General features: G+C 44.3%; 1 protein-coding gene across 3 annotated transcripts in view; it reads right to left on the reverse strand.

The window, feature by feature from the left end:
• nrxn2b (neurexin 2b) overlaps positions 1-25,072 on the reverse strand; it is a 631,318-nt gene that overhangs the window by 337,577 nt on the left and 268,669 nt on the right. For 2 of the 3 annotated variants that reach the window (XM_035408766.1, XM_035408763.1), the window contains 3 exons: positions 24,766-24,789; positions 7,111-7,272; positions 1,935-2,373 (listed from right to left, as the gene is read on the reverse strand). In XM_035408766.1, the coding sequence (XP_035264657.1) occupies positions 1,935-2,373; positions 7,111-7,272; positions 24,766-24,789 (625 nt within the window). The remainder of the gene's footprint in view (positions 1-1,934; positions 2,374-7,110; positions 7,273-24,765; positions 24,790-25,072) is intronic. The other variant, XM_035408765.1, reaches the window with a different exon arrangement.

Consider the following 25,072-nt stretch of genomic DNA (forward strand, 5'->3'; position numbering starts at 1 on the left):
CCACACACACACACACAAGCACCAAACACACAAACACACTCACACATACACACACACTCACACACATACACACACACACACACATACACACACAAACACACCCACACACACACACACACACACACATACACACACACACACACAGACACACACACGCACACACACACACACACACACACACAGACACACACACGCACACACACACACACACACACACACTCACACACACATACACACACACACACACACTCACACACACATACACACACACACACAGACACGCACACGCACACACACACGTGCTGTCAGAGCCAGCTCAACCATCTGCAGCAGAAAAATGAAACTGGGGGAAACAGAGCTTTGAGCAGGAAAGACAAAGCGCAGAGACAAAGGGAAACAAAGATGGAGAGATGTGAAAAGATGCAGGAGCAGGGGAAGAGCGATACCATCTGCTTAGGTGAGAGACAGACGGAGAGAGAGAGAGAGAGAGAGATTAAGCCACGTGTAGACACTGATAAAGAGAGAGACGAACACCCTGACGACAGGGAGAGGAGTGAGCATGGAGGGAGGGGCTAGTGACCTTTCTTTGGGGGGGGGGGGTAATGTGTTTTTCTTCCCTATTCTTGCCAGCAAATGCATGGAAATATGCAGTTTATCAATGGTCATATTCTGCGACTCCATTGTTTTTTCAATGTTAGGGAAATGTTTGGCAGAACTCATGTTCGGCTCTTGGGTTTGGTTAATAGCGGCGGCAGCTTGGCACAGTGGGTGTGTGTTTCTGCGGCAGGTTGTGTAGCTCCTACACTGAACCTGCACGCAGTCCACAGCTAGGGAGCTGTCCGGTGCTGAACCAGAGCCCACAGCCAGGGAGCTGTCCGGTGCTGAACCAGAGCCCACAGCCAGGGAGCTGTCCGGTGCTGAACCAGGGAGACCACCAAGGAGCATCATTCAATCGCACATCTGTCGCGCATTTAACGATCACCAGCGGTGGTGTGAAGGGAGAAGCAGAGAGCTGAAGGCTGCACTTCTCTTGCTCTCCTTTTCTTCAGAGAAATTTCAACACAGTGGTTCACCAAGACACCCTCCCCCCATCCCCTACCCCCCCCCCCCCCCCCCCCCCCCCCCCCACCTTCTCCCCACCCTCTGCTACTATGTTGCTGGGCTGCAGAATTTGGGAACATTCCAGGAAAAGAATATTCCAGAACTCCCTGTACAGGGAATATGAGCAGGGAGTTTTCCGGAATGCACTTGAGTTCTGAATGAGCGTGTGTGCAAATTGTACTGGTTAGAAGCAACATCTGGAGACCAAACATTCACAAGCACCTGCTCCTCTCTCTCTCTCTCTTTATGTTGCTCTGCGTTTGGAAGGACCGATTGTACCATGTATCTACATCAGCACTGAGCCGCCCACAGAGAGAGCAGAGCAGGGAGTGACTACATCGGTCCAGACAGTGCCCAGCAGGGGAGCGGACCGCACGCCATTCCTCACTAATGACATTGCTTGGTGTCGCCTGGGCTGGGGGTCTCTATCTGCGCCTGGAGTAAATGCACTGACAGGCTCAACCGTTTGGCAGCCAGACAAAGACGATTTTAAATGTATCAATGTATCTGACAGACTAATTACTCCTGTCACACCCCGACAGGTTCTGCTGCGGTCTGCCTCTGTCATCGCGGGTGGCGCGTTTATTCGCTGTGTGTGATGTCACCGGCACCGCGTGATGTTGCCGGCACTACGTGATGTCATCGCTATTGTGTGATGTCACCGGCACCATGTGATGTCACAGGTACTGCGTGATGTGACCGGCACCATGTGATGTCACCGGTACTGCGTGATGTCACTGGCACCATGTGATGTCACAGGTACTGCGTGATGTCACCGGCACCATGTGATGTCACCAGCACCGCATGATGTCGCCGGCACCGCGTGACCTCACCTTTGCGCCCCTCCCTCTGGAAGTCCACGTGGCACCAGTCCCCGTCGTTGACCTTCTTGTTGCTGGTCTTGATCTTGATGCTGCCGGAGCCCATGTCCATGAGCAGGTAGAGGTAGCCGTCCAGGAGCTCGATGGCGAAGTAGTCGGTCTTGAGCTCGCGGCCCGGCCGCTGGTCCTTGGGGCCCTGGGGCCGCCCGTGGCTGAACAGCAGCAGGCCGCTGGGCTCGGTGGTGCGGAAGTCGAAGGAGATGGAGCCCGTCTTCTTGGTGTTCCACTTGGGCAGGGCGATGAAGGACGCAGCCGTCTCGAAGGTGACGGGGTCCAGCGCCGCCACGTCCTCGCAGCGGAACACCAGGTCCCCGTGCAGGCTGATCTTGGGGTCCCTGTCGATGGCCAGGCGGGACAGCTCCAGCTTGAAGTCGTTGTTCTTGTACACCACCTGGAGGAAGGGGGGGGGGGAAGAAGTAATTTCAAAATGCTGCACCTTGTCTCACCTTTATGTTAGCCCTAGTGGTGACTGCATGCAACGTGCTAATAGGCTGTTAATAATTACCTCATCATAGTAATTGAAAATAGTTACAGAAGGCTCTACACCAGTGGAACAAGCCCATTTAAATTTGGTCAAATCGGGAAATTAATTTAAATGGATCGAACACTTCATGGATTGAAAATTGCCCGTAATGTTCTTTGTAAATCCTTCAGTCAATTAATTTAATTTCAGTTAGACGCCTGATTTGACTGAATTCCAACAGAACTGAGAACATAACTCCACTACAAATTAATAACCTACACGGACACAATGCTTTAAAGCAACACTGTGTAAAATCTCCTAAAACTCCTAAAAACTTTGTAAGAGTTTATATGTAGCCCCCCCATTCCCCCATATGCCCCCCAGCCCCCTGCCCGCCCCTCAGCCCACTGTTCCAGGTGTCAGAATTCGGGGAAAGGAGTTTGGCGAGCGGTGGCCCTCCCGCCCTGTCTTTTTGGGCGATTGCAGATCCGCGCATTGACAGCATCGGGCTGAAGTGGGCACACTGGCGCCAGTGCAGCGATGAGAGGGCCCGCCAGATGCCATGGCAGAGGCGCCCGTCAAAGGGCCCGCTAACTGCCGCACGTGTGCATTCCATTTGGAATGTGAGGGGGGGTGAACGTTCCAAACACTCCATGGGCAGGAAGTTCACCGACACTGAAAAGGAAGTGTCTTCCATTGATTTCGTCCTAAAATTCCGTCAGCTGCTGCCTCTTCATAGCTATGACACACTCATGAATAATTTATTTGATGGTGTCATTTCTCGTTTGCACAATTGTTTTCTATAGTATAATTTTGTGTACAACTCCTTATAAAAAAGAATTTTATTTTTAGTCATTAAAAAATTTTGGGGGCCCTCACTGTTTATATGGTAAGCTAAAAATGCTTGTGTCGTGCACGTGTGTGTGTGTGTGTGTGTACATGAGCGCATGTGTGTATGCATGTGTGTTCGTGTGTCTGTATGTGCATTTGTGTTTGCGTGTACCTGTATGTGCGTGTGTCTGTATGCGCGTGTGCGTTTGTGTGTGTATATGTGTGTGTGCATCTGTCTGTATGTGCGTGTGCGTTTGCGTGTGTCTGTATGTGCGTGTGCGTTTGTGTGTGTCTGTTTGTGCGTGTGCGTTTGCGTGTGTATACGTGTGTGTCTGTATGTGCATTTGTGTTTGCGTGTGTCTGTATGTGCGTGCGCGTGTGTATACGTGTGTGTGCGTCTGTCTGTATGTGCGTGTGTCTCTATGTCCTGTTTCTGCAGGGATGCGGTAGTTCAGACAGGCACAGTGGTGCGGCGCTGGATTTCATCTCCTGATTGAGGCAGATGCACAGACTGCTCCAGCGGGACGAGGCACAGGAAGGGGAGGAGGGGGGAGGAGGGGTGAGGGGCTGAGATGGGGGGGGTGGGAGGAGGGGGAGATGAGTCGAAGAAATCAATTTTTAATTTGCCTGTCAGGATGGTAAAGCTGGTGCACCAACTACACCGGCCATGGAATTAATTAGACAAATGCCTGGAGAGAGGGTGGGTGGAGAGGGGAACGGGGGGGGGGGGGGGAACGGGGGGGGGGGGGGGCACTGGGGAATGCGACGGGAAAGTGTTCGATGGATTCTGCTGAAAGAGGGGGAACAGGTCGGCAGGGGTTGAAGGGCAATAAGTAAAACTGAAAGGAAATGAAAAGATGCTGTTTTTTAAACCCACTTCCTGGGTTTTTTTTTTTTGCTTGATATTGTTTCAGTTTTAGCATATGTTTCTGATTGACCTACACACAGCCTCGATTTTAATGTTTATAAATGTGAATAAAGGCTATAAAACGAATGTGTATAGCCACTAAAACACAGTGTCACCGTATAATCTGTTTGGAGTTATTTGAAGTGTATTGTCTTGCTCAAACCACAAACCCATTGATGGTCCTGCACTAGCTGCTGAAAAGCCAGCAGGTCCTTAGCTATTTCTGGATCTGAAATATGCTTCATGACACATGTAACTGTCTGGTCTGATCAAAAATACACACTCAAAACTGAAATAATACAAATAAAAACAAACTCCTGAAACTGGACAGGTCTTCTTCCCCTTTACAGCAAAGAAATGTACTACAATACTAATATACTAGATATACTACGTGAAATACATTGTCGATATACTGCTAATGGTTTCAAAATAAAAGAGGTTTGTATGTTAGGGGCAGCAGTGTAGCACGCTGGCTAGGGACCTGGGCTTGCTGCTCTGAGCTAATAGGCTGGAATCCCACGAGGGACGCTGCTGTCAATACCCTGGAGCCTGCTACTCAGCCTGAGCTGCTCATGTAAAATACCCAGCTGTATAATTGGACTGCATGTACGAGGGTGTAAGCTGGGTTTAAGTTTCTCCCCAATAAGTGCCTTAAGATAGACGCCTGTAATTTAAACGCAAACAGATATTGCAATGTATTTCAGTCACACTGCTGTGAAATATATATTGCTTCTTATTTTAGGTCAATATATTCAGAATATATTGCACAATATTTAATGTAGCCTTTTAAGGATTTTCCTCTGCTGTTTCTTTTGTCTCATTCTTCTTTTTAATCCTCCCCTCTCTCCTCTTCTCCCTTGTTCCTGTCATTCTGTTAATTAATTAATTAATTAATTAATTAATGTATTCATTATTGTGTATTTTAAAGTGCTTACACAACAGAGCAACAGCACATTTGATGAGAGGAGGCCAGAGAGACAAGAAGCGGTCACACATATACTAACTAATTAGGGAAGGAGGAACAAGACGAGGCATGTGAAGTGTGTGTATACTGCATATGGGGGGGGGGGGGGCTGGGGCGAGGGGAGTTACAGCTTAAGTTTGGCGTAACATTCTGATCTTTGTTTAAACGAATGTCGCCTTTGCTCAAAAGATGATAAGAACCGCATTAATCATGCACCATTAGGAGACATTCAATGGAAGCCGGGAAAGAAAAAAAATGAAAACATAATTATCAGCGCATAATTATATCTCGGTAGATGAGCAATAATTACAGAATTTATTTTAAAAAAAGAATAATAGATGGATAAAAGTAATTGCTTATTTAATCAGAGCATCTAAGTATGAGACGTTAAATGGAGGCCCACCCCCACCTCCCAGCACACCACCCAGTCCTACAGTAAGTCCTCAGCAGTGGAAGGATATTATACTCTAACTGGATTGTTCACGCCAGCGTGTTAGGCTGTTGCTCTCAGCCGCAGGGAAAAACACTTTTGAGCCAGGCAAATATGAACATTTCATTTTTAATTAATTCGTATTGCATTCGGTATTTCTGCGTCTGACTTTCAGCGTGTTTACAAGGGTAGTGTCCCCGGTGCGACCCTCGAAGCTCACATCCTCTCCGCTTTGATATGCAAGTGACGTCAGCAAAAGAAAAAACGCTCAAAATGGTACAACGCTGTCAACAGAGGAATAAAGTGAAAAGAGTTTCACGCAGGCGCACACACACACACACACACGCACGTGCACGACCACACACATATACACAAATCCCTGAATAATATATTGTGATAGATTTCTCCTTTTTGTCAAGGAAGGGATTTATTAACACACTTACGAGGCACTTTAACCGGTATCCTGAGTGGTTCCCATGGAAACTGAACAATGTGTGTGTGTAGGTGCTAAAATGCACGATGCTCTCTGCATGCAGAAAGTGTTACAGAGCTTATATATATATATATATATATGTGTGTGTGTGTGTGTGTGTGTGGGTGTGTATTGCAAACACCCCAAATATAAAACAATGATGCCGTGAAGACACACAAGCCCAGCCCTCCAGTGATAGTTCAGCTATTGTCAACAGTGACTCTAGTCTGAATGTCTGACACAATAAACTAGCAATTCCCTGCCCTCCGCGACCTCCACTCTACTTCCATGCTGGGCTGCACTTTTAGCATCACCGTGTTGAGTCTGCAGCCTGTGCGCTAAACTGAGGAGAATGCTCATTTTCATCCGTGACACCTCAGTGCGGGCTAATCCACGAGAACGAAGACGTGGAAGGGAAGGCAGAGAGGGATCGTTGTTCCTCGGCACCCATGGGGGAGGGTGGTTAGGCTGGGTGCGCCTGTTTGAGGTGCTATGCCCCGTCCTGTGTCTGTGAACCCCAGCGGAGAAGGGTGTGTGGAACTGCTTCAGCGTTTAGCAGACAGCGGGAGCTGAGGTGTGGGGGGTGGGGGCATGGGGGGGGGGGTGCGATTGGGGCATGCTGAGTCACTAACGGAGGCTAAGACTGAAGAAGGCGGGGTCTGTCTTGAGCGGTGAATGAACCTGGACTGTGCCAGTGCCACCTGTGACTGGCAGACCTACAGAGGGAAGGACGATTGGCCATAGCCACGCCCAGGGACGGAGGGGTTTCAGTCAGATGGGGTTTCCGAGTGTCACTGCTCACCAGCGACTCCTGCTGGCCAGTCTAGGGCCTGCGGTCTGCTCATTAAAGCTACACACAGAGGTGCTTCCTCCATGTCATGCAAGTGCGGGCTTATCTTACAGATTGCAGTGTGAAAGAAGGCAAAAGCTTTGTGCTTCTCTCCTATATTGATAGAGGTTGCAGTGGCGAGCGTGGAATTCCTAATCGGAAGGGAAAATGGGGGAGGGGGCTGGGGGGAAATCACATAAAACTGAAAAAACTAGTCCAGAGGTTGACTCACATCCTTCAGACAGCCCATGAAGTTGTTGCTGACGGGGGAGCCGGGGAGGTCGGCGGTGTTGGGGCTCCCCCCGATGTAGAAGAAGTCGTCGGAGCCCAGCATGGTGTAGTCCTCCTGAGTGTAGCCAGTGGTGGTCAGGATGCCATCCACTGAGATGGTCACCTGTGCGGGCCAAACCCCGAGAAAGGGACAGAAAGAGAGAAAGAGAGAAAGAGAGGAGGAGGAACGGAAGAAGAAAAGGAAGAGGCTGGATTAACTGCAGGATTGAGGCGGGCTTGGCGTTTCCCTACTTCGAAACGTTTCCTCCTCCAAACACGACTCAGGGACGGGTGAAATCACTCACGAGTGCAGTTGCTGGGCTCAGCCACAGGGTGGCACTGTTTTTCATTTATTGTCGGTGCCAAAAAAAAAGACTTTATTTCAGCAGCTTGTGTTTTTCCTCGGCAATATGGACAATGTATTTCCCCTGACGTCTTAGACTGAATAGTTCTTTCCCTGAAATAGGCAGGTGAGCGGAGAATCATAAACTGAAGATGTGCCGATGCTGTAATCCTCATTGCTGGAAAAACGCTAATGCCGTCTAGCAGCACGACTTCACATCTAAAGAATAAATGCGTGGGATGGAAAGAGACAGTTTCTCATAATTTGTTTCACTGAACAAAGTTCCTTCTCTCCTGCATTAAGTTCCTGTCTGGCTAAATGTCTTTGATCATGAGCTGTGCAGGAATTGATAAATGATTGAGACTGAGTTAAGCTGGCAGCACCAGAGGGATGTAAAAAAAAAAAAAACCCTGTTTTTAATTTCTTTATCATTTTGAAGGAATCCATCTCTCCCGGTGCTTTTAAAAAAAGCTTCTAAATGCACTCTGAAGCGCGCTGTCAGTTGTGCGTAGTCGCCAGGTGTAATGGAAAGCATTAATTCAAAAAGTACATTACGCTTTGCCTGAGCTGGAGTTATTGTTTTATTTCTAAGCGACACCGAAGAGTTCTTGATGTTGCTGCTCAACGGGGGAGAAAAAAAAATAAAATAAAAAAAAAAGATTAAAGGGAAGGGCCGTATTATTTGTGTAATGTCTGGGAGCCTCCCCAGCTGTATATGTGACAGGTATGAAAGTGTGACAGGCGAGAATATCAAGCGTATCGCCGGGCAGAAAAATAGCCTCCCTTGCACTGACTCCACCGTCTGTTTAGCTCTGGTAGTGATTTTATATTCAGCAGGGCGGGGGAGCGGGCATGAGTGTTGGCGGGGGGGAAGGAAACCTTACCTGCATGGAATTAATGTGAAGGTGACGTTAACAGTTCCGTTCAACTGATTATTTTGAGTGCTTAAGCGATACCGCTGATGAGATTTCCACCGGTTGCGCGGACGTCTCATTGTGCGCGCGCGTATGCTCGAGTGTTTTTTGGACGCGGATTGCAGTTTCCTCACATACCGAGCGTTCTCCACTAAATTACACTAACAGTCTTGGCTGAAGCGATGAAAAACAGCTCTCCGGCGTTTATTATGACATCTGCCGAGGCAGAGAAATGCGCGCACGCGGTATAAATATGCATATTTAGAGGCAAAAAAGCTAAATTACGCCAGGGCGCTCTTCGTGCTGTTTCTCTTTCATGTGCGTCTTAACAGATGTCATTCCTTTCGCTGAATCTCGATTACGCATTCTTTTATTTATGATCGCATTACAGTTTGGAGTGCAGACGCTATTGTCCTTGCTCAAATTCGAGTAAACACTTATCTGTAAAATAGGGTTTAGACTTTAATGTTGATTGCAGCGTATTATTATCAGTCAAATAATTCCCGCACAGATGATTAGCAGCATCAATAAAGTAAAGAGAGGCATAATATCATCTCTCAAGAAATGCATCCTTAATGAATCAAAGGAATATTTCATGCTGGAGTTCTTTAACACTGACTAACAATAGCACTTTAATATCCCTACTGTGGTCCCATGCAACTGGTGGCTGAATGCTCTGATTGGGACTTGTGGAAATTAAAACCATTTTAGTGAATATGTTCTAAAAAAAAAAAAAAAAAACCCAGTCAACTGCACTCTGGAGGATTGTCACCGGCTGAGCGTTGTTGTTTTTGTTTTCTTTCTTTTTTCATCTTTTGTGTCGTTTCCCGTACTTCCCTAAGTATAGGGCAACACATTTTTATGTCTGCTGTTGCTATTTGGGGAGGGGGCGGGGCACCGCGTGGGCAATACCAGTCGTGGAGATGTGGCTTGTCTCGAGAGGGTGGGAGAGAAGGGGGGCGAATCTTCACTGGCCAGCTTGGGGGGCTGAGCTTTTGAACAGTTTGGGGGGGGGGGTGGGGGGGCTTGAGGGGCCATTTTGTGCCGTGGGCGGTGGCGTCACTATTCAAGATGGTGGTCGCGTGAGCAGGCGTGGTCACGAGGCAGAGAGATTCGCCGGAGTCTTCGAACCCCTACAGAACAGCATCCTCCCATTGGCTGATACACCTCGACTGACAACGTCCGGTCCGGTCCGGTCACAAGGTCTTTACATTGGTGGTGAAGGTGGATTTGGGGGCGACAGTGAATTCATAACAAAGATAACGGATAAGACGCAGCACTTATTTATTTAGGCAGACCTGTCGATTTGGATTGTTGCTCTCTGGGCAACTGAAGGCCTTATCTGGCATCGTTACTAAACATAATAATGCTCGTTCGAAAGATGAACTCCAGCCAACTGCCAGCCACCTGAGAGGACTCTGGGTATTGGACAAACAGTGAAAGCCGGACATGTGATTGGCTGTCTCATTGTGGGCAGGGCCACAGGCCCTTGGCAACGTGTGTTGGTTCGGCGAGCACGTGGTCAAAGATCAAAGCTCTTCAGAACACCATAGAGACTCACGTCTGGCACATGCAATGAAAGGGTAACCTCAGAGCACTCGAGCCAAACTCTCCTCCAGCCCAAATCCCATAAGACCGCTGTACAGACCTGCTGCAGGTGAGTGCTTCCCAAAGACCGGGCCTGGGGACCCCATGGTGTCCACACTCAGGAGAAAGGGTTCCCAAAGGCTCCCTTGTGTCTCCCTAGAGGATCCCTATTCAGTTCAAGGGTTCTCTGTCAGGCAAAACGGTTCAATCGGGGAGCATAAAGAACTTAAAGGGTTCCCCTATGGAGACAAGCCAAAGAACCCTTTTTTTCCTGAGAGTTTACAATGATTTTTGCAACAGCCATAATGTTTGCTGCTTAAATAGATTTTAACAGGATGCAGGTTTGGCTTATTCGTTTGGTAAATGGTAAAATGGTAAATGGACTACATTTATATAGCGCTTTTATCCAAAGCGCTTTACAATTGATGCCTCTCAATCACCAGAGCAGTTAGGGGTTAGGTGTCTTGCTCAGGGACACTTCGACACGCCCAGGGTGGGAATCAAACCGGCAACCCTCCGACTGCCAGACAACTGCTCTTACCTCCGTTTGAGCTTTGAACCCGTCTGCAAATGGGAGGAAAACCAAGACACAGAGGGGGGGGGGGCCCGGGATCAAATACAGGAACTCCTGCTATGGGTTCTGCACGGCACGATGACCTACCAACCGTGGGACACCGTACCTCCACAGGACACGTGCGTGTTGCGCAAGATACCCCAAAGATGGTCCGAAGCTTCCCCGACCGTCTTTCAGCTGACCACGCCCCCCAGACGAGGGAGGGGAGCCAATCAGGCGCGACCGAGACAGTGACTTACAGAAGCATGCAGTTATTTACCTGCTGAGAAGGGAAGCCTGCAGACGCCGTCATCCTCCAGGACCAGAGGGTTGAGCCAGATGGCATTGCTGTTACATCGCCAAGCCTTCAAGACCAAACACCCTTTTAACACTCATAGACTCTGAGCTGGAACAATCCATCGCCGCGTGAGGTATCGCAAGCTTACAAACAAACCAGACCACGTGTCTGCCGTATCAAAGTGCCGTATATAAAAATCCTTGTCAAAGCACAAGGGATCAAAAAAAAAAAACCCCCCCAAAAAAAACCGAATACATGCTTTTTTCGCTTTCCTGTGAGCCCCGACATGAATGTGCAAAGAAGGGCACGGGGTTCGGGAACATGCTGTGATGCCTGTAACTCACATATCCCGGCGGTGCTTTGAACTGTGACACTTGCACCCTTGGGCTGCAATCAATTGCATTTTACATGAAGAGTCTTCCCTGGCTGTGATCACGCATTCTGGCTTCTCCCAGCAGGCTCAGCTACACGCTCTCAGTAAAAAACCCACAAGCGGAACATCCTACCGCATTACAGAGAGAGAGAGGAATGCATACCTGCAGATCCACACCACAACCTGGACAAACCCACCTGCATGAACTCCCCAGCCATACTCACATACACACACACACACACACACACGCACGCACGCACGCGCACACACACACACACACACACACGGGCACACATAAACAGCACACAAATGCATACACACACACACGGGCACACACAAACAGCACACACACACACACACACACACACGGGCACACACAAACAGCACACAAATGCACACACACGCACGCATGCATGCACGCACGCATGTACGCACGCACACACACACACACACACACACACACACACGCCGGGTAGTTCTGCCTGCACAGAGTGAGGCCAATTCAGAGGCTTTCTGCTCCAAGGAGCTGGCAATGCTGTCAGAATCAGTCTCTCACTCACACTCCTCTACAGACCTTCTCAGGATCACTGCCTTGGCATGTGTGCCCTTTTAAACAGATCGACTTAAGCTGGGAGACAGCTCTGCCTCTCCAGCGCGTCTGCTTTTGATTGACTTCCTGCAAAGGGATCCTCTCCAGCACCGCCTAGCTATGAGACTGCGTGTGTGGCACTGAGGCACAATTCAGCCAATCCGATACAACAGCAGCTACAACCTGCACTCGGGCAACGGATAAACTCAAAAGCCATGTCACGAAACACGCTCGATTTCAAGTTCTTGATTTGACGTGACAGCGATTATTGAATTTATAACAAGGAGATAAGAATACAGATGGGAAATAATTAGTGGGACTAATACGTGTCACATGGGGTGGCACCACAGTTCATTGGGTGGCACCCATAACAAAGAAATGGCCTGCCCAGCCTGTCATCGCATCACATGACATGTGACACTGTCGCATTGTGACATCACATTTTTAGCTCACGAGTCTGACTGTTTGTAACTTGTGCCACACCCTTCATCCAGCCCCGTGACCAGAGTCGCTTTAGTGGATATCCGGCTGCATTGAGAACATCTGTACAAAGTGAGCGAGACGTGCAACCCAGGGAGATTAACATACGGCTTTCCTTACAATGTTGTGTTTTTGCAATTATGTGAGTAATTACACAAGCACCGGTATGCCGAGGCCTAGGAAACGACATCGGTATATAAATGTGACATCAACAAAATGAGTTTGCCCCTTTTAACATAAATCTGTGACAACTTATTTTCCAGCAGCCGTGACACGCCGTGACCCGCTACCGAACGAAGCCGAAGAAGGCTTTGTTAGCGCTTTAATGTGAGGTCAGGTCCACGGTTTAATGGACCTCACGAACTTCCCAAGGTGCTTATCGTTAAGAAGAAAGGATGTCCTCTGGCGCCTTTGTGTACATCTCACCACTTCCACAAATTATCCTCTCAAAGTCCCTTTATCTAATAATCCCCCCCAGTTCAACTGGCTAAGTGAGTCTTTTATGCCGCCAACCTGGCTGTTGTACGGCTAACCAGAAAATGGCTGCCATTCAGCACATTAGTCACTTTGATCAGTGATGAACCACAACCCCCTTCTGATCTAACTGTGTTAGCAAAGGCACGTGCACCGAAGGTCAATCATTATAATTAGTCAAAAAAAATCAATGCATAGAAAATGTTCAGAAATTCTTGTGGATGTAAAAATTGCTGGTTAAAAAAAAAAAATTAATTAACTTTTTCTTTAAATAACTGTATGAAGTACACTGACTGAATCAGGACTGCAAGCTTGCCCGATTGCTATCATATTGTTCATCGTAGTACCATCAGAATTGCTATCATACTGTTTAGTGCAATAGCATCCAGTGCCATACCATTATGCTCTGCTAACAGACCCTTCAGTCTGAAAAGAATGCTTCGCTTCAAGGTATTCCAATAGTATTATAACACTTCAACCCACTGTCACAAAACCCCAAACTGTTGAAAACTTTTGAAAAAAACAAAACAAAACGACAAAAAAAACCCCTCCAATCTGATGAATCACTGACCTTAACTAAAGGATTCCTACAATTCATTTCAGGTGGTAGTAGCCGGCCCAGGCAATTCATATCATTATTCAAAACTATCATTTCCTACTGTCATTTTTACTTTGCGTAGCAGATAATACTGTGTGCTGCAAAGCTCATCTAGAGTCGTGAGGAGTTCCTCTGCTATTGGATCCACTCTAAAATGCATTGCATTCACCCAGAGAATATTCACCAATTCACTTCCACAATCATTATTATACAGGGGAACCTTAGAATTAGCTTTGCTTCACAGAGAACCAAAGAATTGCTCATTACAACAGTGTAAATATATGAAGGCATGAGCAGTAAGCTTAAAATAACCGGGTAGTGAACACAGGAAGAAAATGGAGGACAAAAAAACCACAAAAATTGAATGAAATGTGAGGAAAAATGACAGAGACGAAACAAAACAAAAAAAATTCATTTCAAATAAATACTTATTTTGAAAGATGCGACTGGATGAGATGAGACCAAGCAATCAAACAAATGGAACTGTGGTACAAGCAGACAAAAGACAAATGGCAGCAATAACTGAGATCAAATCATAACAAAATGATAAGATGATAGGAATAACTGCATTTCAAACATCAACAGGGCTGCCTTTAATGCAATTCATTTTTCCTTTTCACCTTACAACCACATCAGTTCGTTTCCTTCCTCGTTTTTTTTTTTGTTCCTCTAGGCCTTTGGGGCTCGAGCAACATCTTTACACAACAGTTCAGAAATTGAGCCTCATTCCAAATTGCAGCCACACCCCTAGACACCGCCTAAGTGTTTTTGACTGTTAGTTGGTTCTTGTGAAATTCAATTTTCACCTGTTTTGGCAGACGCTTCCCCCTCCCCCCCCCCCAAGACAACTTGCACCCTGTGTTTTCACAAAAAATAAACATTAGCTGAAACATTCGCTTAAAATTAAATTCAGCCAAATTTACATACTGTATCAAACTGGAAATATAAATTAATTTTAATTTCATGAGTAGCATAGAACTCAGAGAATTTGCCTGGGTTGAAATGTCAAACACAAGTAAATTAGTTCTTAACAGCTTGTTCATAAATATTTGGTCAGGTGTTTTAATCAAAACGAACACTCTGTCTGGGTATAACTTTCTGAGATTTTGCAGCCAATCAAGGCCTAGAATATTGATTACCCAAAATTCCCTCATAATCCACGAAGAACCGTAATTCAGCCCTAAACAGAAAATGTGCTAAGCTGTCTTTATGTTTCCTATCTTATGGAAAATCGGGCACTAAAATCTTGATTACACGCTTCTTTATGAGTCTTAAAGTAATTCAGCTGAAAATTGAAAAACACACTCAAGCGCCCCCCTTCCGCGCGAACGAGAACAGAAACGCACGTCCGGGTTTCCGCAGCTTGACTGACAGCAGCGAGCGCACGCGTCACACACCCGTACCACCGGGCGAGCTCAGGTGCAGCACACCCGGTTCCTCAACAGGTAAGCCCAGGTGTGTGTGGGACGTCGGCAGCAGGCAGGTCACCTGTACAACACCACAGTATGAGCCAATGAGAGGGGCGAATACATAAATCAGAGTTCTTCGTCCTTCAGGGAGACGGGTTACAGTACTTTTTTTTTTCTTCCCCCCCAGCTCTGCCACAGAGAAACCTGAAATGACCCCAGGCCACCAGCCCCATATTTCTTAGAGCCTTCTAGTTGCTAAGTAACTCAGCAACTAGTCACTAAATTGGCGTGTTCTCAAAATCCCTCAGAATGACACACTGCATCATATCCAGATCTTGTAGTGTATCATATTTTTTAATAATATGGATGTCTCTTGATATATGTACATATTTCCCAGTGGTGTATCTATTATATAAAGTACACTTCTCTTCAGTACATTTGGTACCATGCCTTTCCTTAAGTGAAAGTGCATTGATTGACTGGCCCTCTGTCTGAAGACATCCCTGTGCACTGCGGTCTCACAACTGCAGCACGCAGAGGAGGACCCACTCAGGGCACATGGGAGAATCACATAACCATGACATCACATTTCCCATCGCACTCAAGGGTCATATTACAATGACCTAACATGTTTCCCAGCAGACACAATGTCTGGTACACGCATGCAATCTCTGACCTGCCAGGAGCATGGTTTGAGGGGAAAAAAGGCCTTCAGGTAGACAATTAGCCCCACGCAAATTCTCAGGACCAATCAAACGGCAGCTCTGAATATGTTACAGTTACCTGCTTTTCGATGCATCTGCTCAGTTTAGAGCCTAATCCAGGTTTTTGTGCTTTACAATCTTTTTCAATGTAATCTACTCTCATGACATGGCGTAGAAACAAACCAACACCCAACACTACTACACTAGTACTAGACAACACTACTAGAGTAGAGTAGTCCTAGAGTAAAAAAAAAAAAAAATCAATGAAAATCACCATTGAAAAAAATGTATTGTCTAGAACTATGCTTAATCCATGTCTGGGAAACCAGCACAGTGTAGCTTGGATTAGCCATGTCTCTCCTGTCAGCCTAGAATCAGAACCTACTCCCCCAGTCACTGATGCAAGCAGGTCTTACTACCAGTTGTTCCATTACAGAATGGAGAGACTTGTGTATGAATCATGTTTACCAATATACTGGGGTAGCACTGATGTCAGCTTTGTGCCTGAGGATGATCTTGTTGTTTAGAAACACGACTGAATTGCCTGACACATAAAATCCTAGAGTGGCACACACAAATAATTTCAATGGAGAACGGCGAGCTTAGAGAGTAAGCCTTGATATTTTTACACAGTGCACAACAATGACTTGCATAAACCATGCACTTGCCTGCCAAGGATTCACAGAGCTTGTTCCTGATCAGAGAGCAGTTTAGGGGAAAGCATTTTGTCAGGATGTCTTTTATTCTTCCTTTGCCTCTCATGAAAAGCTCTGACTAAGAGGTAAACCAGACGTCGCCCTCCACTGGAGGAAACTGGTACTTTTCTAGGCAGTCAGGAGGTACTGACTGTGCTCAAATGTAGAGCAATTAATTGATACATATAACCAATAACTGTTATTGGTACCTGCTTCTGAAAGATCATGGCCTTGCTGTATGTGCATACATGTACATTTTACGAGCAAACATGTACACATGCGTACATATTACTGAAGTAGAGCTGAGGTGCAGTGTTACCGGAAATATCGTCACGCTACATTTGCTGACAGTGTAAAGAAAACTGTAGTCTTGGAATGTGACTCAAAAACACACACATTGTGTTGTAAAGACGGCATTATTTAGAAGATACGCCGTTCAATTCCCATGAACAGCCTACTCGTTCTTTCCAGTAAAAATTATGTTGCAATAATAAACACGAGCCGTTCAATTACCAGTATGAATAGTGCAAGTCAATAAAAGTTTTATATCTGTGTCGGACTGTTTAGCAATAACCGGGTTTGTACAGCTGTGGGCCCTTTAAAAGCCACGTAAATGTCACGCTCTTTCCTCTGAAACAGTGCTGCAGCAGCACAAAAAAAAGTTCTCTAGTAAAGTCTTTTTTTAAAGTGCTTAAAATGGGGGGGAAACCATCTTCCACTGACATTATAAAATCCATAAAAGAAGCAACTTAAGTGCAGCAGGTAGACAGGTTCATTAAATAGTCGTTCTAATGCCTCGGTAATGTGATAGACAGTAGGTGTCATAAATGCTAAATTTCTCCACAGGCAGAGAGAGAGAGAGAGAGAGAGAGAGAGAGAGAGAGTGTGTGTGTGTGTGTGTGTGCGTGCGTGTTCATGTGTCCGTGTGCCACATTTAAACTGCCACATTTAAAACCATATTATCAATAGATGGATCAAGTTACTCTTCAAAAATTAGGATGGAATTCCTCTTTAAGGTACTGATGGCCAAATGAACAAAAACGATTTTCAGGTCTTTGTTGAGCACCATGAAACCACTCAATAAATCTTCATTTTTAACTTTTGCTGTTTTTGTGATTCTGTCCACCAGTATAAATAACATTTTACTCATGATAAATGTTTTATCATAGCAATGTGTAATAAAGTGATATATTACACATAGGCAGGATGACATATAAACCTTTGTAATCATGTCTAAACTTGACACTTTTATATTCTTAATGCAACACACGGAACTTATACAAGGGTACCTTGCAGTACTTACATAAACAATATAACATGCACTATGTTCCATGTACCATATACTGATTGAGTGCTTTTCTTCCCTCTGGGGACAGTATGTTGTGCTATGCAAGGTGCCAATAGGCCACCTCCTGAAGCTATCTGTCTGGCTACTTGCTTACAGTTAACAGCCTTTGTACTGATGACTAATGTTAATGATATTGAATATACGTGTTTTTGTATTGCATTTGTCACCTTAATAAAACACATCTGTTTCTGAACGTATTATATGACATATCGGACACGGAGGGTCTTGAGCACAGCTAATGTAAGACAAATAACCAAGTTTGAAACATTAGGCTTAAATGCAATTACTTCGGGGAGTCTGTGCAGCATGCCCAGCAATTAAATAATATCTCCTGGAATAGGTTCAGTCTCAACAAACACCTCTGTGCCAGTCCAGTGCTCCACTGTAACAACGTCAAAGAAAGGCGAGTCAATTTTCAAGAAATGGCATCATAAAAATCTCCAGCATTCAAACGTATTGAATACTACTTTCAAGCACCGCAGATTTATTGTATTCCAGTTGGAACCATGCGACTTGCATTTTATCTACATTTATACAACTCCAGCTGTTATGCTGAACTGTGAAGTTCACAGTGATTGATACGAAAATATGGCACTTTTCAGTCACCGTAGATACTGGAGTGACAGTTTGAGCTCTACGTCTGGGTCCAAAGCCATCTGTCACAATCTGAAATGTTTAAATAGGTGTGGGACATCGTTCAAACGTGACTCGAGCGGCAGCAGCAAACACCGTTCAACACTTCAGAATCAATTTGTCCCGCCAGAGAGACAAATTCGCAACCGACTGAACGCGTGAGGTCAGAAACCAGAGAGAGTTTGACATTTTTAGCCGATGTTTCATTCACCACCACAGATCTTAGACAACACAAGCAGTTTGACTGTGCCTTTGGTTTTGACAGCCAGGACAAAAGACAGGTTCTCCCTCTCTCTTGCTTGCTTTTACTCTCTCCCTCCCTCTCTCTGTCCCTCTGTCTCTCCCCCCTATCTCTCTCTCCTTCTCTCTCTCTCTTCCTCTCTCTCTCCTTCTCTCCCCCATCACCAGTGCATTTCCAGCTCAGGCAAGTCAACCACAGTTCATTCACTGAATAGCACTGGATTATTTATTGGGCCACTTTATGTACTATGTGACACAGAGAAGTGACACATAGCTGAATTGCTGAATTATTTTGTGGAAAAAGATTTCATGTTTTCTACTATACAATTTTTGACTGAGCTAATGTCAGATACAGTAAGTATTGTATCACAGAAGCGTGGGGTATACTTTATCCCTTCACACGCAGCCCGTGGTTGACTATTTATAAATTTGAGAACCGCTGTAATATAAGCATTAAAAAAAACCACCAACGGTAGTGTTGCAAACCCTGAACTAAAGCCGTGCATTTGCTCTCAAACACGTTTAAATCAGACATGCGTGTAAATCAGAATCCCAGAATACCCCCCTCCTTGGTTAACAGACAACCTTGTGTACTTTCAACACATTATCTGTTAGCAAAGTTGGAAATTCACAGAAACAATTCCGGAAAAATACCTTGCCCGCCCGCAGATATGTTAATGCAATTATTGAACCAACAACTTTGCGAGTAAATAATTTCACAGTACTAACCCTGATAAATATAGGACAAACACTACCTTGCGCAAGAACGTTTCGGTCCTTGCACAAAATAAAATTCTCTGTGATTCTGTCGAAATAAATACATTAATAAATCAAATAGAAGATTAATTACTGGCTAATGTGAGACATTCTTTACGTTGATGCATTGGACCCATCTTATATTCCATATACGTTAATATTAAAAACGCATTGACAACCCATTCTTTGTCATTGTCTTAGAAAAACAGCCTCTGCCTCTGTCCCATAAATAAGGCTGTCATGAGCACAGTTAATATTTCATACAATCATTCAGTTTAATTTGGCAACGAACCAACCGGTTCACAGTTGACTGACATTACAGGATTATGTGACAATAATGTTGCAACGTTACAATTATTCATTATTTTTGCATCAATAATCTCAAGTCAGGCAGAGTCTAGCTCTACGGGAGTCTGTCAATGTAAACATAAAGCACTTCAAGCATAAAAGAATTAATATTTTAGAATTTTTTTTTCAGGGAGGGGGGTCTACATTCATTTTCTTTAATGAGCAGGCTTGCTGAGAATTTTTAAACTACTTAAAAAGTCATCTAAACCTTAGGATATCTCTCAAAACCATTAATTACCAATTTACCCAAATTTATCATACATTTTACGGAAATAAATATCATGCATTTACTCGATGATACATAGTGCATTTGCCTATCATCTATCTGTGATGCTGGGCCTTCACTGATTCATATCAGGTGAACAGATTAGAGAGCACAACTCCGATTGGTCATGACGGCCATGACTTGGCATCGCCAAAGCTGATTGGCTAATGCTTTATGTTTGCATTTACGCAAGTTGCTCAGGATAAGAGTGCTTCCTAAACGCCTGAAGGTAAATGCACAATAGCAGTGCCCATACTCTGGATTCAGGTGGATTCAACCTGGCTTTTAGGCTAGCAAACTACAACATGGCTTTTTAGCACAGCAAGCTACACAAATGCATTTAGCATGAAACGCAATCACCGCTAGAGCTAAAGATGCAATCAATTAAGCCTCACCGCATCATACCATACCAGTCCTATTAGCTGCTTTGCTATTTGATGATGACTTGTCTCGCAGTAATGATGTGGGAAGCCCATCGTATCATATGGAGTTGGGGCTGTCTGATTCACCTTTTGGACAGAAGTGTCTTCCTTACCTCTGTCAGTAACTCACCGGTTCTCCTGACAAGTTCCGCCTCTTGGCTGTGGTCAGCCGCGAAGGTCAAGTGAGATCGCCAATGCGATTCCACAAGTTAAACGCGGGATATGCCTCCAACAATATAAGAAGAGATATTTTTGGATACAATATTTTTTTTCCCCACTTACCTGTCCTGTTGTTCTGTCATTCCTCAGTCATCCCTCAGTCATAGCAAAGATGATTTTTTGAAATAGATAACGGTCCACTAACAGACTGACTAAACACCGCACACATTTCAACCGCGTTGTGGCTTGACACATCATGGGAAAGCACACCTGCCTTTCGAGAAAGTGAGCTTCCTGTTTCCTTAGCATATGTGCATGGGACAGGGATGGCCGAATAAGAAGCCCCCCTCCCTCCCCTCCCCTCCCCTCCCCAAACACACAGGAGCACCCCAGTACAGACCACTGTTTGACACTGTCCCGGTCTGAATCCCATGTCAGGTGACTGGCAGATGGAGGGTTATCAAACCCTGAGCCTGCAGGACTGGAGGAGGTTTCCGTTGGGTCAGCTTGCTGATATGAGGGCTTTGCTACAGGTGAAAGTTTATCCCCTCAAAACTTTTTTAAGATTAGTTTGGCGTTCCCTTCAGTTTCCTGGTGTCCCTACGTTAGTAAGAGAGGGGGCGGAGTGGGAAATGGGGGGGGGGAGGGGCCTGTCCGTATCCTTGGAGACCTGTTCCAGATCCAGAAAGGCTGGGAGGAGGGGAGATGGGGGAATATTTGTGTTGACGGTGTTAAGGAGTTGGGTTGGGGGGGGGGGGGGGGGGGGGGTGAACGGAATCGGTTAGTACTTTAGTAAGTAAGGGAGAGTCAGACACAAAAATGGTTGTTAGTACAGTTACAACAAAGGTTTGATTCGAACAGTAGTATTAGTAACAGTTTTAGTAAATTTAGTAGGCAAGAGTAGCACAATAGAGCAATCTTGAAATTTCTCTGCAATTTCATTTGCAAATTTCCTGATTGGATTCAGAATAATTCAATTTGAAAAAGTGGTTTTTTGTTTTGGATAGTAGAAAAGAAAATTATCCATCCAAGCTAACAAGATGAACACAAGCCATGCACGTCAATGATGGCATAGAAAATGATCGGACATGATAGTAGTATCGTGATACAAATCAAACTGACCAAACAAAGAAACTAAATATGACTTTTGACAAAAAGAGGAAGAGGCAATAGCAAAAGAAAACAGAAAGGAAGCTGTACAACGTTGCAGTGAGGGTTACGGAATTAAGCGCGGATGGGGTCAACACGAAACTTGACAAAAAACAAAAAAAAATGAAAAATAAAAAATCACGTCCACGTGTGCGTGTGCATACGTACAACGCGGCACACGCCCAGAAGCGCTGACACCCTTACTCGATGCAGACGTTAGCCACGCTAGCCAAAAAACCATGCAACAGAGCGCAAAGACCAAAAACAAACAAACAAACAAACAAACAAAAAATAAAGATACGTGTTTACATAAAACAGACCAAACGGATGGAGTCACCACAGATAAAATGATCAAAATTCAAAGGTTTAAAGAAATGGAAACTTTGAAGGGAGGAGGGAGGAGAGGCCTTCATTCCAACAGCGAATAGAGAATAGAGAAACAGGGGCGATATACATTTATTACAATGAATATTAAATTCATATTTAAATTCAGGTCTTTAGCATACCTATTGTGATTTACTTTGTATTGCCTGCAGACCACACTGTTCCCATAAACACAAATTAGTAGATCTGTACTTCAGAACTAAAAAGAAATTCCAGAAAGTTCTGTTCTAACAGGACTGTCTGGCTTCTCCCCGACAACTTAACTGTGGCGGCTGGATGATTAACCTTAATTTTACATCAAATTTCAAGTTGCTATTCCCGACCGCTCAGGTTGAATTATATCAAATCTACCTGGTGCCTTTCGCTCATTGTATCTGATAGCTCCTAAACGCACCCTTTCCAAATTAAATCATATTTTTACACGTGGCTCAGGACCCAGAGTTCAATTATTTGAGTCCTATGAAGCAGTCACTCCTCCACCCTCACCCTCACTGAATTATTTTTCTCTTTATGATTCTTTTTTTTCTTTCTCTAGTTGTTTAGTATGGTGAGTTGTGAGGCTGTGATTTGTTTTAGTAGGTTATTGTTCTTGAAATCCAAAACAAGATAAAAAAAAAATATACAAACCTAATAATAATAATAGTAATAATCATAATAATAATAAAAATGGGAGAGAGTTATCTATCTATATTGAGAATAATCAAATAAAATATACATGTATATATGTATAGTTCCAAATGTTAATGTCATATTAATATACATATATACCCACAAAAAAGTAATTGGGTTATTATCAGAAGAAGGGGAGTTAATTACTGCATGCAGGAGTTGATCCCGGTTACAGAGTTAGTGTTAGTGCTGATGAAAACTGATAGCAGATTGGACACAGTCCAGACATTTTCCAGAGATTTCCCAGAAGGCCATGCAGCAGTGGGAAGAGAGGGGGAGCGAGCGCCCATGTTTTCTGTGAGTTCCAGTGACAGGCAGCAAGGAGGACGCCTGCGCCATCTGAAAATTCGACATACACTGACGGGGACGGGAGCGGGGGGGGGGGGGGGGGGGGGGGTATTTCTGCGGACTGTATGCACCTGCTGAGTGACTCTGAGTGAGGCAGCAGCACATTCTTAGAAAGAAGTAACCCAGAACACAGAGTCCTTACGAGCCTTGGTAAAGCTAGCTGAATACAGCCGCCCTTAGAAGCAAAAAAATAGCAGATGTTCAATTTTGAATAAAATAAATGAAACAAATACTGCAAAAGATTCAGTTAACTGTGTTTATTTTAATACTGTGTAGATGGAAAAGGTGGTCAACCCACTGCTGATTTTGACCAAATATACGAGCCGGGGTGGCTTTGCAAATGGAAAATAGCCAAATGGCAGTCTCCATGCAGTTCTTTGGACAGACACACATGTAGCTAATATTGTACAGTGAGTTGTGGCTCAGTGCTAAAATAGATTAATTAAACTCATTTTCCAACACACATTCCCACAAATATATTTGCACATGCATGCATAATGATTAATTATGCAGCGGCTGACTGATCATATAGAGAAGTTAAATTTGACCAAGTTGATTCTGCTTATGATTCCTGTAAACGCTTTTACTATCCGTCACTATTACTTTTTATTGCAGGGAAAAAAACAAAAGAAAAAAAAAACAAAAAAAAAACACGTGCCCCAGAAACACATTGTCTGCTTCACCTGTGCAAATGAAAGTCTGCATTTTACTGAGCACCTAAATGTAGATGTTGGAATTCACTTAAATGTCAGTCTGTGTCTAACATTCCCTATTGCCATGGCAACCAAAATACCGTAAATCAGACTTGGCGCTAATGGGGTCCGGACCTTTCTTGAGATTCGCTTCATTGCTCTGTATTTAGACACTAAATCAAGAGGTGGGGTCGATGGTTCTGAACTTCATAAACTGTTGAGAGGACATTGGTTGCTAACAAGCAGTTTTGTGCAAGCTTGCCACAATATCAGAATGGTTCCATTGGTAACTAAACATTCGCTGTGGGCTTCCCTCAGCCGAAAACGGAAACCTTAAAACTACTTAGACGACTGGTGGTGAGAGTTGCCTTACTTAAGCAGTTACCTTGCCTAATTTTGTTTGTCAGTAGATGCTTCATGACGTAGCCATAATTTGCGAAATTATTAAATCATAGCAAGTAAGTAAATATTTTACATAGAGATCCAGGTTTCATGATGGAATGTTATTTTAATATGCGGTTTAATCTTATAAGCTATGAAGCAGGTACACCAAAAAAAAGGGTATAAAGACAATCAAAGATTCAGTCAGTCTGGCTGCCTGTCACTGGAATCACATTAACATAATTATTATGTTTGGTTGGGCATTCGCAAGATTATGGTATTTTTGTTAATGCAAATTTGGTGGTTAAAAAATAACTTAAGAAAATAATTTAAGTGAATCATAGACTTTATCTCGTTTCATATTGGCCAGTGGGAAAGCTAATGTCATTCTTTATTTCTTCATAGGGACATGTGAAAAAAAGGAGAAAAAACTGAAATATTTTTAAAAAACTAAAAATGCTTCTGTATTCTAAAACTGAATCCTTTGGTTTGTTCAGGGGCCACATACCTCTTTCCGGGTAGTTCTGCTTTTGAAAGAGGACATTGTGGACTATTGGTTGGAAATTAAGGGATGAAGTAACCAACCAAAAAAAAAATAATAACAAATAAATAAATAAAATAAATGGGGAAGGGGATCCAGAAAAAGTGAACGAAGAGTTTGCTCGCTACCTTGAATTCGATGGCAGTTGTATTTTTTTTAGAAAACGCAAAGAAAATAGAAAGAGATAAAGAAAAACCAAAACCCAGGGCAAACCAAGGTATAAGACAATTAGAATGATATCTACCATATAATGCAGTTTGTTTACCATAGCGTGTCCAATGCCTGCGTGCTTTAGGAGAAAACAGGGGAAGGGGAAAGGAAAAAAAGAATGACAAACCATGAACTCAACAAAGGGCACTTCAACGGAAAAACTACCAGATTCTGCTTACTGACGAAACACGCTCATTTGAACAAACAAACAAAAAAAAAAAAAAAGAGATAAGACACTAACCAGTCCATCCAGAAAATTTCCTAAATAAATGTAAAAAAAATTAAAAAAAATAAATAAAAAAAAAACTATCTCAAAACAAGATTCTTTGCAGTTGTTGGTCCAAAAAAAAATAAAAATAAAA

Source organism: Anguilla anguilla, chromosome 3, assembly GCF_013347855.1.
Source record: "Anguilla anguilla isolate fAngAng1 chromosome 3, fAngAng1.pri, whole genome shotgun sequence".
Lineage (NCBI taxonomy): Eukaryota > Metazoa > Chordata > Actinopteri > Anguilliformes > Anguillidae > Anguilla > Anguilla anguilla.